At 42.5% G+C, this 14,759-nt stretch overlaps 1 protein-coding gene across 1 annotated transcript in view; it reads right to left on the bottom strand.

Moving 5' to 3' along the window:
- HIRA (histone cell cycle regulator) overlaps positions 1 to 14,759 on the bottom strand; it is a 34,785-nt gene that overhangs the window by 2,557 nt on the left and 17,469 nt on the right. The window contains exons 11-23 of the mRNA XM_071572200.1: positions 14,079 to 14,184; positions 13,285 to 13,506; positions 12,451 to 12,536; positions 12,033 to 12,227; positions 10,486 to 10,653; positions 9,314 to 9,518; positions 8,474 to 8,578; positions 7,577 to 7,725; positions 5,827 to 5,988; positions 5,006 to 5,064; positions 3,964 to 4,069; positions 2,174 to 2,296; positions 873 to 1,036 (exon numbers count right to left, since the gene is read on the bottom strand). Coding sequence (XP_071428301.1) covers positions 873 to 1,036; positions 2,174 to 2,296; positions 3,964 to 4,069; positions 5,006 to 5,064; positions 5,827 to 5,988; positions 7,577 to 7,725; positions 8,474 to 8,578; positions 9,314 to 9,518; positions 10,486 to 10,653; positions 12,033 to 12,227; positions 12,451 to 12,536; positions 13,285 to 13,506; positions 14,079 to 14,184 — 1,850 coding nt within the window. The remainder of the gene's footprint in view (positions 1 to 872; positions 1,037 to 2,173; positions 2,297 to 3,963; positions 4,070 to 5,005; positions 5,065 to 5,826; positions 5,989 to 7,576; positions 7,726 to 8,473; positions 8,579 to 9,313; positions 9,519 to 10,485; positions 10,654 to 12,032; positions 12,228 to 12,450; positions 12,537 to 13,284; positions 13,507 to 14,078; positions 14,185 to 14,759) is intronic.

Raw genomic sequence — 14,759 nt, forward strand, 5'->3', positions numbered from 1 at the left:
ATGCAGACAGCCAGAGGTGCAACAGGGATCTTCAGAATCCAGAAAGCACAAAGTCAGTTGGTTGACCTTATTTAACATCACAGCACAGAGATACAGTGTTGTCAAACACAGACACCAACAACCTCTCTGGTGGGTTTCTTCCCTCACAGAATTGAACCCGTGAGCTCACCAGTACAGGTGGTTCAATGTGCTGAATGGGAGAAAAGAATAAAGTGCAAGGAACACAAGCCAGTTCTCTGCAGTGTTGTGTGTTCTGGTACAAAGTGTCAGGGTCTCAGCAGCTCCTCCATTTCACACCAGAGGAACATCCCATATTTCACACAGTGCTGCTCTGTAGCTGCTCCCAGACAATACACATGATCATAGAATCATAGAATCAGTTGGGTTGGAAGAAACCTCTGAAATCATCAAGTCCAACTCTTAATCCAACCCCACTTTGATTACCAGATCATGGCACTCAGTGCCACATCCAGTCTCACCTTAAAAACCTCCAGGGTCAGAGAATCCACCACCTCCCTGGGCAGCCATTCCAATGTCTGAGCACTCTCTCTGTAAAGAACTTCTTCCTGATATCCAACCTAAACCTCCTCTGATGTGGCTGACAGACCACTGGGTGTTTTTACACTGCAATTCCCACTATTTGAGCAGATGGCCCTGCTTGCCCAGACCCTGGGCTGCTCCCAGTCAGTGAGTCAAAACAGGATTCCTGAGGCCTGTGCACTACAGAGGCAAATGCACTCCAGCAACTTGTTTTGATGTTGAGCTAACCCCAAATCCTGAATCCAAGCGCTGAAAGGAGAATGTGAAGTGCCATCCTACATAAATATGGGATGGCCAGAGTGTTTCTGAGGAGCCCCAGGGGCAGGACTCACCTTCATTGACGAGGTACCGTGCATAGATAAGGAGCCAGTGGCGATACTCGTGACTGGACTGGAGCATAAGTGCTGCTGCAATCTGGTTCTCCAGGTAGGCAAGGGTTGTTTCTTGTTGCACTAAATGAGGCATGGAGAACAATCTCGCAGCTTGCCTTCCTGAACTGCAAAACCAAAGGCATTAGCAGGCCATAAAATCAGACACAGGTTCAAGGAATATCTATTTTTGCAGCACTTGCTGAATTACACTCCTCGTTCAGAGGCACCTCATGATTCCAGAGCTCAAGCTTCTCATGCCAGAGGCAGCACTTCAGAGCAAACTGCCTTCACCCCACTGGACCACTTACAAGTATCAAGGTCCACAGAGGGTTTCCTGCCTCCTGTTCTTTCTCTCTTGTTTTCATTTGTCTTCTGTTTAAAAACACATGTTTATCAGTGACCCACGGGCTCCTAAGTGCTTATAGCAAATTAAGATGACTGTCTTTGTGTTTCTGTGCCCCTCACAGGCAAAGGCACAACACAAACACCACACACAAAGTTTGATTAAAGCAGTTAAAGGACATAAATATATTGTCATATGATGGCTAATTTGAAAAAAATAACCAATCATTAGAGTTTTTTTCAAAAAGGAAACTTTTCAGTCTCTCAGAAAGAGTGAGTTGTTTGTTTGGATTTAAAATATTTTTCACAATTAATTCCTCCTCCCTCAAGACAACAGCAATAAAATCATAAAACTGTATATAGTTCCTCTCAGAAAAAAAATTAAACTTAGATGTGAAGAGTAGCAAAGAAATCTGCCTGGGCAATCTAATTCAAATCCAGATGAGGATGGGCTATTAAACTACCTACAGGAGTCTGCTCTGGCTCACACAATTTCTGGTGATGTTTTCACATGTTAAAAATACACATTAGATGACTAATCACTCAACTTTCTCAAAGACTTCAGTAAAGAGATGCTTTGAGGCCAGTTGAACTATTCAATATTTGTGGGCCTACTCCAGCAAGCTGGTAAACTGAAAATGAAATGCAAACCATAAAAACATTTGGTTCAGCCAATAAAAATATCACATGTACAGAACTGTCCAACGCTTCAGCCCCCCAGTAAAGAGGAGCTGCAGAATTATGAAGTCCAGAGCATGCTTTCCCAAGAAATCTCCAACAAGACACAGACTATAAATGTGCAAAGGCTTAAGCCAAAGCACTGGATGAAGGGCTGATCACTTCAGAGGCAGTGGCACCTTGGGAACCAAGTGAGGTGAATAAACAACAAAGGCTGCTCAGAGGGGGCAGCGGGCGCGTACTTGGAGGTCCGTCCCTGTATCACAGCCAAGGGCCCAGAACACAGCATGGCTTCTTGGGAGGGCAAACTAGTCCTGAAGTCTGCACATTGTGCTAGGGAGTCCTGCTTGTCAGAAACTAGATTCCTGAAAAAGAGCAAACCAACAAAAACAGGTCTGAGGAGAGTAAGCAGCAATGTCAGAGGACCCTGTTCTGCCTCAAAGCCTGACTTGCACTTTCATATATAATCAAACAAGTATCACTGAGGGGTTCAGGAATTCCACAGACTGACTATTCCACTCCATGTCGAAATTCTCCTTCTGCCATGTCCCCCCCACCCCCAAGGTCCAATCCAGCAATTGTATAATGCAATTTAGCACGAGTTTCAGAGAAAATGAACTTTCTCCTTGTTTTACAATCTAATGAGAAGCCGTGACCATGACAATGCCTGGAGTGAACACAGGTAACCACTTTCCCATCAAGAACTTGGTTTCACCGTACCAGGTCTCCCCACCCACCAGACACACGTGTTGACAACCCTTCCCACACATCACAGCCATTCCTTCCCATGGAGGGAAGGGACATTACAGCTGCCTTTGGCACACCTAATCAAGGATATCATTCACTGGCTGCAGATGCCAGGGCAGAGTGGCTCAAATCAATGCTCAGTTTAGACCTCCAGACAGCACAGAGGAAAAAGGGCCCAAACATTTAAAATAGCCTTTGCTCTTTCACCATGTTTAAATTTGTATGATGACTAAAGGGATTCTCCTATATATATTTCCCAAGCTGTGGTACAAACTAAGAAATAACAACAGAATTGTGGCTGAGAGCTTGTCTTCTGCTCCTTACTCAGTTAATGTAAAGAACAAAAAGGTGTTTTTTCTTTTCTGGAGGATTCATCAAGTAGTTGAATAACACCAATTATTCTAAGGAGGAGCTCAAACAATAAGCCCTTTCATAAGCATGCTCATTACACTAATTACAATTATATGAAGACTGCAACATGGTTTTTTCCTCTTAGATGACACAGAGCTTGTTTTGAAAAGACACTGTAAATAATTTAACCATGGATGTTTTTCATAGGAACTTATGCCATTCCATGGGGACAGCCTGTCTGATTCCCAACAAGACACAAGGCCCCTGTGTAGCCTTTGCCTGTGTTCAGGACACCAGTAATGACACTCCCATGGGAATTTCTTCCCTACTCCCCTCCCTGCCTTACTACCTTCATTAACCCTTTACATCTTGGAGAAAAAGAGCTCTCTTCAAAACTTGACTGGTCATCAGATACAAAAAAGTGCTAAGGAGTGCTGGGGACTGCCAGAGTCAGGTCCATGCACAGTCAGAACTGGAGGGCACAGCTGTTGCTTTATCTGGAAACTGAGCAAAATTATTTAAACATGCCAAAACTTCCAACAAAGTGCTGAAAATGGTTTTGACAATTTTTCCAGAACTGCATTCTTTTACCCAAGGGAAGTGTATTCTAAAGTTAGATTAATTATTGCCAAATTCTTGACAGATTCAGCTGATGTACCTCAGCAGAGGTTCATAAATAAAAGGGTATGCACCACGTAGGACAGTGGAACAGTAAGCTGTGGTTTAGCTTTTCCATTTTAAAACTTATTTTAAACATAACAAATCCTAAGGATATCACAGAGCAATGCCAAGACATGCAAAAATGAACCAAAGTGAAACCAAGCCTGGTGTGGGATCCTGCTCAGACTAACCTTCAAAATCTGGAGTGAAAAGGAACTCAGAACATGCATCAGTTCCCCTGAGCTGCAAAAGCAGGAAATGACATACAACTTACCATGTAGAGAGAGAAGGATTAAAACAATATGCCTTTCCATCAGACATGCTCATTACAGGGATGCCGTGCTGAGTCAGCAGGATCTGAGAGACAGTTGCATCACTTCCTGCAAGTCAAATCAGACCAAAGTGTTTATTAACAGTTAATTATCAGCCACAGCAACCAACAGAAAAAGGCTCAGTGTGGTTCTCAAGCACTGATAGGAAGGTCCAGACACAAGACAACAATGACAAAGCACCAGTCTCAGTGCAGCAGCATTAACATCCATTTTGTAAAATACATTATCCCTCTTGATGCTGCAATTTATACAGAACATGGGATTAATCAGAAACATTCTCCTTATCTAGGGACAATCTTCAGCAGTTCTGCCATGTCTTCTGCCACCCACAAAGCCTTCATCAATCAGCTTTCTTTCTCCCAGGAAGTTAAAATCCTAACCCCAGCCTCCTTAGAGGTGTGCTCTCTGAGAGCCCAGTGTAAGTCTCTGTGTCCCAGCACATTCCAGGGCCAGGGCTTGGGTAACTTCTGACAAAGACACCTGTAAACTGCTCATGCAGCTGCTTCTCCAGGTAGCTTTGATTAGCACTGCATGGATTAAAGCTCAAACAGAAGCCAATATGCTCTGAGAAACTGCTTCTTTGATAACTTATATTGTACCAGATACTGGCAGTGATAGAAACTGAAGATTTGTAAGTAACAAATCAGAAGATAATCAGTTGCTGTTCATCATTAACACAACAGACATGCAAGTTACACAGAGAAACTGCTATAAGAGCAGGTTTACATTAAATATTTACCTTTGTGATCGCTGCAACACTCAGTTTCTACATTCAGAAGTCAGAATATGAGCTACAGAATTTGCTACTTGATGATATTTCTACAGTATTTCAACACTGCCAATAACTTCCCTTTATTACACGATAATGAAGGGAAATTATTTGTTTAGGCTTTCCAGGTTTCATAAAATTTCAGCATAGCTATCAATGGCATTAAATAGCACAGGTGGGTCAAAGGTCCGTAATTAAGTGGCCCCTTTTATTACCTGAAAATATTGTTTGCAAAGACTCATCTCTAACAATGGCTTTCTGCTTGTGGACATCCCTGAAAGAGACAAACAGACAAGTCTGCAGTTTACAAACAATGGGAAACTCCAAAATCATTTCACAAATGCACTTCTTCACTATTCATGACAAAGTAGGGGGGCTGGGGAGTTAGTTTGGGGTTTGCATTTTCACATTTTCCTCATTGCTTTGACAGAAATATTTTGGGAAGCTCAACCCCCTTATGGCAAGACAGAACTCAATAGCAGAGAACAACTTCTATGGCTCTTTACCAGGGAACCTCATTACAGCTAAGCAAACACCAAGAACACAAATAATTCCTTCAGGAGCTCTGACTTGTGTAAGATTGACCTCAACAACTGTAAATGAGTTGCTGCTGTTTTTGTGTCACATCTTGAGGATGGTTGGACTATTTCTAACTCTGAGACTCATGGACCTTATTGGTTAAGTGTGGTGGAAGATGCAAGTAAAGCACATTTCTCCTTCCCCCCAGTCCACTCCACATGCAGGACAAGCCTACCCTGGCAGGCTGTTCAAACAGTAACTTCCAGCTGATCTACACACCCCTTATTGCACTTGTAGGGCCACATTCAGTCCTATGGACTGTGCTAGAACAAAGAACCAGGGTCAAGTCCTGCCCAGTTAACTCTTCATCTTCCACCCAAAGGGGGACTTGTGTTCAGGCCTGACGTGGTTTAAGCTCCGTTTTCACCAGGAGTGCCCTGACACAGCTGCACAGTTACCTACCAAAATATATCTAAATACACCTCTGAAAAGGAGCTGGGGCAGCTGCTGCACTCACCAAACAGAGAGTGTAGCAGCAGTGGTGAGAGCCATGATGCAGGAGCCTGTGCAGTGCAGGGTGGAGATGGGGGTGTTCAGAATGATGGGAGGAAGGAGGCGACGACCACAAGCTGAAAAAACCGACAGTGTTCTCTTCTCACAGGCCACAGTTACAATCTCACTGAAAAAAAATCAAGTGTCAAAAGGAAACATTTATGTTTTGTCACATGCAAGTGGCATAAAATCAGACTGAATTCTTAAGCTACCATACAACTTGGGTTACTTCCCCAAAAAGTAACTATTACAGCTTTAAAAAAAATCCAGGGTAGCAAAAGAAAAGGTCATAAACTAGACAGATTCTTTCTATCTATCTATCTATCTATCCATCTATCTATCTATCCATCTATCTATCCATCCATCTATCTATCCATCCATCTATCTATCCATCTATCTATCCATCTATCTATCCATCCATCTATCTATCCATCCATCTATCTATCCATCCATCTATCTATCCATCTATCCATCCATCTATCTATCCATCTATCTATCCATCTATCTATCTATCCATCTATCTATCTATCCATCTATCTATCCATCCATCCATCCATCCATCCATCCATCCATCCATCCATCCATCCATCCATCCACCCACCCACCCATCCATCCATCCACCCACCCACCCATCCATCCACCCACCCACCCATCCATCCATCCACCCACCCATCCATCCACCCACCCACCCATCCATCCATCCACCCACCCACCCATCCATCCACCCACCCATCCATCCATCCATCCATCCATGCATTCCCTGCCTCCTTAATTGATAATAACTGTGAGGGTCTAAGGAGATGGGCAAGAGAAAGTCTGCAGGCAAATATCTTTTATTAGACCAAGGGACACAGCTGGAAATACCAGTAAAGCTTTTGGGTACACACAAGCTCTTCTTCAGGCCTGGACTTGTATTTAGCTTTAAAATCTGCTGCTTCTTTCTCAGACCTGGACATGGCTCAGGTTTTAGAAATATACTTTCAATTTAAACTCTGAAGTTGTATCTAAAAATGATAAATACATCTTGCTTAGACAGCCAGAGAAATAAAGAGAATAAATAAAGAGAAAAAAAAGAGAAAAAATAGTAAAAAACCCCCAGAAAAATACTTCCACATCACAAAACCTCCTTTAGCACTTGAACTACTATCACTTACCAGGATTTAGTCAACTTCAATGAAGAAATTTAAAGAAGAAATGTAAATATACAGGAAAATTGTTGTAACTGGCTAATGAGAATCTGTGATGCTTTAAGTCTGCACAGAGCTAATCCTTGAAGCAAAACTGGTCTTGAGACAGAGCAGTGCACACTTTCATCCACAAATATTTATGATGAAAAATTGTGTGGAAATTAGAGGGGGGGTGTGTCATAAAACCAGCAAATGGCAACAGTCAACAGAGAGACATCAGAATCCCTATAAAACACTCCAGAGAAGTGAATGAATTAAGGGCTTGAATGAATTAAACCAAAGTAGCTGGAAGAGAAACAGGACAGCTGAGCCAAGCACAAAGAAACACAAAAGTCCCTAAGAGAAGTGACCCAGTTAATCAACTTTACCAACTACGTAGACAAGTTACCTTTAAAGCCTCTACTTATTTGTAAATATGTGGGTTTAGGTGCAATTACCTTTCTGTAAATGTACTTTTTCATCCCTAAAAATGTTTCCTGGCCTTCAGGACCCCAGGAGGGGAAGGGGAAGGGGAATACACTCTCTTACCAGCTTCCTGCTGCAGCGAGGATTCGACTGGTGAGGACTGTCTCCCATTCCTTCCCTTCTCGATTACACTTTAACCTGCTCAACTTTGAACCTCCCACTGTGGTCATTTCATTCTCCACCTCAAGGTACATTGATGGATCTGAACTTACCTGAAATAGAAAAAAATAAAATATGTTTTGGAAAAGGAGAAAACCTACTCAACTATGAGATCCAACTATGCAACTATGAGATCCAAGACAATGCTGTCTTAAGGATGGATTCCAGTACTGCATTCTCTGTGGCTTCAGAATATACTCTGGCACTTGAAGTAGACCTCTGAAAATCAGTCTTGGCTAAAACACAAGTAAATTCTTTATATTTGCAGACAAGCCTAAGGAAAGGTTGTGCTGGTCTGTCTGTGCTCAGGCTCCCCACATCCTGCAACTGGAACCAGAGCACTGCAGTCTAAACATGCAGAAAAATTATTTCATAAATACCTAAAGCAGAACTGCTTGCCAGTCTCTTCAGATGCAGAGCACCTCCAGAGAGCCCTGAGGAAATCCTTGGGTTTATTCTTCAGTGGAGAGCAACCAACACCACTGCAATCACAGCAGCTGCTCCTGCCAGACACTCCTGCCTTCACCACTCCCCTGGGTTAGCCAGGAGGAGGGACTGATCAACCACAGGAATTCATCCCTCTTTCAAGTTGAGCCACTTCAGAAGTGCCCTATTTTCAGCTGGTTTGCCCTTAACTTTACTCAGTTGCTTAGAAACTAAAGTAAACCACCAGCTGGCTTGTTAGAACAAAAATGCACATTCAAACATTACCTATCACAGCTTCTGCATAACCTAAGACTATTTTTAAAAAGCAGGGTTTTTATTTGGCTGGGTTTGAGTATTTCCTTACAGGCCACTTACTTGCAAAGTAAACGATTTCTGTGGGATGGGGGTTGGCAGTTTAAGTGCTAATGCTGGTGCAGAGATGCAAGCAGCATCCTTCTCAGAGGCCAGGGCAGCTGAGGACTGGAAAACAAATTGCAGAAGGAGTTAATTTTTCTCTTTAAAAAAAGTCAAAGCTAAAGATATTCTACCATATAGATTGGTTTGAGAGGGAATTTTTGTAAAATTCTAAATAATGCCAATTGGAAACGTTAGTCTTTTTCCAATTAGTTTTTTTTTAAATAGCTTGTAAGAATTAAAAAACCAAAACAAACTTGAAGTGGATTTTTTTGACCCTCCCCTATTTTCAGTTGCAAACAATTCACTGAAATTCTGGTATATTATATGGAAAATCTACTAAATACTGAAAACAGGGGTATCTACATGTCATAAAATGATGGAAATTCTAATGCAACCACTACTGGATTCCAAGGAAATTTATAACCATCTAAATCATCATCTGCAAGTGACTTTGTTGTGCTTGGGCCACTCTCCATCATACACCACACAAACTGATGGCACTTCATTTTATTCCATACAGTCACTTGGCAGGCAATTACCCCTTGGCATGCTGGTGCCAGTGGTATCAAAGTGAGCAGTGTATTTACATAAAAGATGGACACATTTGCCACACCTGTGCATCTGCTTTTGCTGATCTTAAATTCTAAAAAGAACAAACCTAAAGGCATGGGAGAGGGATGGCTAAAAACTCTGAGGGACTGACACTACTTGTGTTTCCCTGGGGCGATGGAACAAGTCACCATGGGGCTGACTTATTAAAAGAAGGTTGAAAGCCACCATGAACCCTATTGATTTCACCTGAACAGTCAGAGTTACTGGTACAAGTCTGGAGTCTTTCCGAGGCCTCCCTTTTTTCTTCTTTTCTACTGTTTCTCCCTCAAGTTCCAGTTTCCGTTTGGGTAAACTGAGTGGTTTCACAGCTGGAACCTTCTCTTCACTGTCACTGCTGCTCTCCAGAACATCCTTGGGCTTATTGTCCTTAATTAAATTCTGATCCTTCAGTCTGTAAAAGAAAAATACATACAAAGGGCAAACCCCTGTGAACTCTCTTGTTAGCCATTCCACCCTAAAATAGGTCATTTAATCACACTCCTCCCATGCTGGTTATTCCCATGCCCTCCACAGCTGGTTATTTACTCACACCATTGTGCCACTCATGCCTTAACTGCTCAGCTTCATAGCAATACTTTGCATAATCCAAACCTTGTTCCCCTGCCATCTGAACTCTACCAAATAATACACTTTTAGCCATACTTTAGTGACACATCAGAAGTAATCATGAGAATAACTGAATGCATCTTTCTCCTGCATCACATGGCTAGACCTTTTGACATAAAAATATTGATGGATAAAACATGTTTTACTGATAATAAATTGGGGAACTAGATACTTCTTTCTCAAGACTGCTACTTTTTCTATGAGTTTTGGTGAAGGAGGAATACTTATGCCATAACACACTGTGGCACAAAACCAAAGGCTTTCTGGTTTTGTTTTTTTTATCATGTGGCTCCAGAGCCCAAGCCCTTTAAAATCAAAGCGCCTTCTCCGCAGGCCTTGAAGGCATGAAATGAGACATGTGTGCAGCTCTGCCAGTGACAGGCTGTCTGCTGGCATGTGTGGTGCTTTATCTTGAAGGAAATCTCCTGTAGAGAGATGCAGGCTGGCTGTCTGGGGCTGGCTTTGCCTCCTGAGGAGCACAGCTGCTCACAGCCCCGCAGGGAGCCACACACGGCCTCGTGCAACAGCAGCTGGAGTATTTTGAAGAATCTGCTTGATACCAAAGTGCCAGGGACAAAAGTACAAAGGGATAATGTCAGCACTGAATTTACCTATTTGCTGCTGTCTCCTTCCTTTCAGTAGTGGAGAGACCTGAGCCAATTCTAGAGCACCAGCACCGTGACCCCCACCCCACAGAGACCAGCGTTTCATCTCCCTGCATTCCTGCCTTCCCCCTGCCCCAGCTGTCCTACCTGTCCACAACAGCCTGATTTGTATTTGTGACCACAGTCCCTGAGGTGGCTTTGGATCGTTCTGTGAATCGAGAGTCAAACGCTTTCATGGGCTCAATCTTGGATGGAGTTGTCAGCACGGAGGAGGACGATGCAGAAGGAGCAGTTGGGGCAGAGGTAGCATTTACACTGCCAGAACAGAGACAGGAAAAGAAGGGTTGAAAGGAACTTAGTACTGGTAACCTGCACTGCTCCTATCAACCAGCTGGCACTCATTACACTGGTCAGGAACGTGCTGAGAACCCTTCCCTCTAAAACATCATGAGTTATGATACACTTTTCCCACTCCTTCAGGCATCAGTGCCTCACAGGCTTTGCCTGCTCTCACAGCTGTCCATGATACACCTCAGAGCTTCATGCAGCCACATATCTAGATTAAAGACCCCTAATTCATTCATTTTGTATTCTTAATTCAGGAATGAAACAATACTTTCAGCTCGTACTTATGTACCAAAGAGAAAGATCACTATTTTAAATGATCCCTGGGGTTCCTACTTTTACCCCTTGTTCAGGTTAGAAAATCCTTTCCATTACAATATTGTATTCCACTGTTGATGAATCAAACAGTTTGGGCTGAAACAATTCATGCCAGGTTTGGACTTTGCTGTTGAAGAATCCAAACTGACTATTAGGCCTTTCCAAGCATAACTCTGAAGCAAAGGAATGTACTTTCCCCACACTAAAGCATTCCAGGGATCTGTTATTTGAATAGCTGTTTACTTTAGAGATTTTTCAATTCATTCAGAGAATGAATTTAAAGAAAGAATGGCTCTAAAATAACCAATGTTTGTACTAAAAAGCTGCTAGAAGTACAATCTCCAAAGAAAAGGAGACTAAGTAGTTCCATGTGTCAATAATTTCTCATAGTCTACCCAGTAATTTTTTAATCTGGGCCCAATTTCAACTGAATTTCATGGATAAGCAAAGGTTCCAATGACACTTGTGCTGTCACAAATGCTGTAAAAACACTTTGAGGAGAAGAAACAAAGTCAGGGCTACCACTGAGGGAAAGGCAGGTGAAATGTAGTTGTCCCATTATTGATTTGAAAACACACTGGCCAAGCAGCACACGTGCACTGGCATGTCCATGTCACTGTGCTCTGATGGGGCTGTGACACAGGAGAGAAGGACCACCAGGTCCTCAGGGAGGTCATGGGACAGAACTGGATGTAAAACAGGCTTCAGTACTTCCAGTACTGGAAAACCTTCTATTATTTACTAATAACAAGCCAAAATCCATAAGCAGGTAATTCTGTTAGAGCATTAGCAATCACTGCACCCCTCATTGCACTGAATTCACTGCCAGAACTATGCACATGGATTTATCCATTCCTGATTTAGCACTATTTAAACTAAGCAAATACTAATAAAATTTCAATGTTTTCAGGAAGTTTTGATTCTTGGAGTTTCACAAAGTGCTTTAATAAGTTCTTGGTTACAGAAATGCAAACAAGAATTAAAAACTACACAGACTCGTGTAGGAGAAAAACAAAACTTTAAATACTGACCCATCTTTATTGGCTGCATCATCTGTTGGTTTTATACTGGCTGCTGTTGGCTCCACAGAAGGCTTTGAAGTATTAAGGGAATTTGCTGCATTAGAATCCAGTGACATGAGCTGCTGGTTACTCTGAGAAGACATCATTGAGCCAGACAGAGTTCCAGATATTGGGATGCTATTGAAAAATGCTGTAGAAAAATCCCTAAGCAAAAAGACAAACAACAAATATATTTCTCAGAAACACTTTCAAAATAATTGAAAAATAGTAATTTAAACTCAACTATTTGTTCCATTTTTCCTTCCAGCAAGTGCTTTCTGATGCCATGAATCCAAATTCTAAGTTTGTATCAGGGAACAAGGAAAAACAAAAGAGAAAAGAAGATGGAAAGGTAAAGAAGGCTTTTCAAGATGCCTTCCCAACATACCCAGTGTCCAGCTGAGCTATGCAGAGAGGGGTGATCCTTCTCCGACCATCTGCTGTCCGTGTCTCAACTTGCTTTTTTAAGAGATTCTGTTGGGAAATACATTTCAGTGCCATTTCTGATACATGGGAAATGCTTGTTTTTATGGGGTTTTTCCCAACAAACAAGAACAGGTATAGCAGAAGAAAGACATGGCTCAGTTAAAATCTGTTAACAAAGACTTTCTCCCACATCATCTCTGAGCCATGTTATTACTGCATAGTCAACCTACACTTTTATTAACACGAGTGTAATTCAATAGTGTAACTTTTCTCAGCCATTAGTAGAAGTACAAGCTTACACAGTACAAAGCACAACAGAACTGTGATTACTGCTCTCAGCCTGTACCATAACACACATTATTTTTAATGTAAACACAAACAGTTCCAATCTTTGATCTACCCATCTGTAGAAAAGGCCTTGTGGAGAATGTAATCTCAAGTCCTTCCTTAGAAGTCATGCTTTATGTTCAGGAGAGAATTAAATAAAGCTTCCAACCTCTGCCACTGAGAAACAGAAGCACAGCTCTACAGCTTCCCTGTTACGAGCTACTTTTGGTTTCCTTTCTGCACACCAAGAATTTTTCACCCATTGCAGAAACATCCACAACCCTTTGGCCACATAGTCTTTATTTCTGCTTAACTTTTCAACAAGTTGCAGTAACCAACCAAGTAACTGGGTCAGCTGGACCATTCCCAGCTGGAAGGTGCTATTCAACACAAAGGACACAGAAACTGGTTCTGTCACGAGCGGTGTCATTAACTGGCTTAGCAGTTGACCCTTCCCTGGAGCACCCACCTTCCTGATGTCCTCCAAGCTCTCCCCATTGACCATGCTGGCCACCTTGGGAGCCGCCGCGCTCCCGGAGCCCTCCCGGAGGGACGAGTTCTTGTGCTCCCCCTGCTGCTGCTGCCGCTGCTGGTACTTGAGCATCTCGGGGTTCTCGATGATGGTGGTGGAGAGCTGAGCCTCAGTCATGATAGCCAGGCTCTTGCCATAGGTGGACTGGTGGATGTTGCTCTGTGGGTGTTAAAGATGGGAGTGACTGCGACAGGTCCTGTGGCATCGCTGACTGTGACACAACAGAACCACACAGGCCCGATGGAATCCATAAAATCCCACTGCCCTCTGTATCCCTTACACCAGACCTTCTTTTTCTTTGTGTTTTCAACCAAGACCAAATTGATACATAAAATAATGGGAATTCAAAGCTGTAGTTGCCAATAGCAATGAGAGGGGAACAGCCAACAGCAATCAGTTTTAAAAGACTGCATATATGCAAGTCAAAGAGTAATTTTAGAGTGTTTTGAAGCACCCACTCCTTGTTTCCTTGGCCAAATAATTACTTCAAATGTGTAATGATGTGCAAGCAACACAAGTGGATGTTTTCCAAATACTTCCCTTCCAGAACAGAAACTAATATGACAAATTCATTCTTTGACTACTCTTTTTTAATGATTTGTAAAGCAGACAGGAACACATTTTCTGTAATATGGAAATCAGTCACTACATACTTCTATAAATAGTCTAATATTTTAATTCAATCAGTACTTCCCTTAAATATGATCACAGACTCTGAGTGCTTACAGTACCTTTTCCTCCTCACTGAGTGGATCCCCAAGTTCATCCTGGGAAAAGTCCAAAAATGCCACAGATCCATCCATGGAACACACCAGGATACCCAGTCCATTAAGGGTCCTGAAGGAAATAAAGGTCCAAGTTTGCTTTCAATCTCTTTCACTGATGCACAGGAGCAGTTGGATGAATTGTTCAGTAAAATCTTAGCACAAGACTTACTGTCCCAGCCCTGAGTGATGGCACCAAAGCAGTGGGGCAGTGAGGGGATGGGGTGAAGGGCAGCAGGAGCCCGTGTGCCAACAGGCCTGTGCAGAGTGCACACAGGAGGGTGGCACTGGACAATGCACCTACCAGGGCACAATCAGCACCAGGAAAGCCTTTCTGAAGGGGCAAACCAGAAGAGAAGTGATAAATGTATTTGCTTCAAAAGATGTACAACATTTTTGTGCTAATGAAAGAGGGTGAAGAAAGAGGCTCTCAGCAGATAACAATCAATACTCATCTTCTAAGGCCCTATAAACTTCTGCTTGACTCATCATGCAACAAGTAACAGTCCATCCCTATAAGGACCCTACAATCCAAATAAACAAGATAGGAAGGAAAAGGGACAAGACTCTTAAGAAAGAAGCCTCATGTGTTGGGTAAATGCCTCTTCTCTGTCAGCACTACCTGAAGCCACAGCAATAAAAAGAAAG

The sequence above is a fragment of the Pithys albifrons genome, chromosome 17, assembly GCF_047495875.1.
Source record: "Pithys albifrons albifrons isolate INPA30051 chromosome 17, PitAlb_v1, whole genome shotgun sequence".
Taxonomy (NCBI): domain Eukaryota; kingdom Metazoa; phylum Chordata; class Aves; order Passeriformes; family Thamnophilidae; genus Pithys; species Pithys albifrons.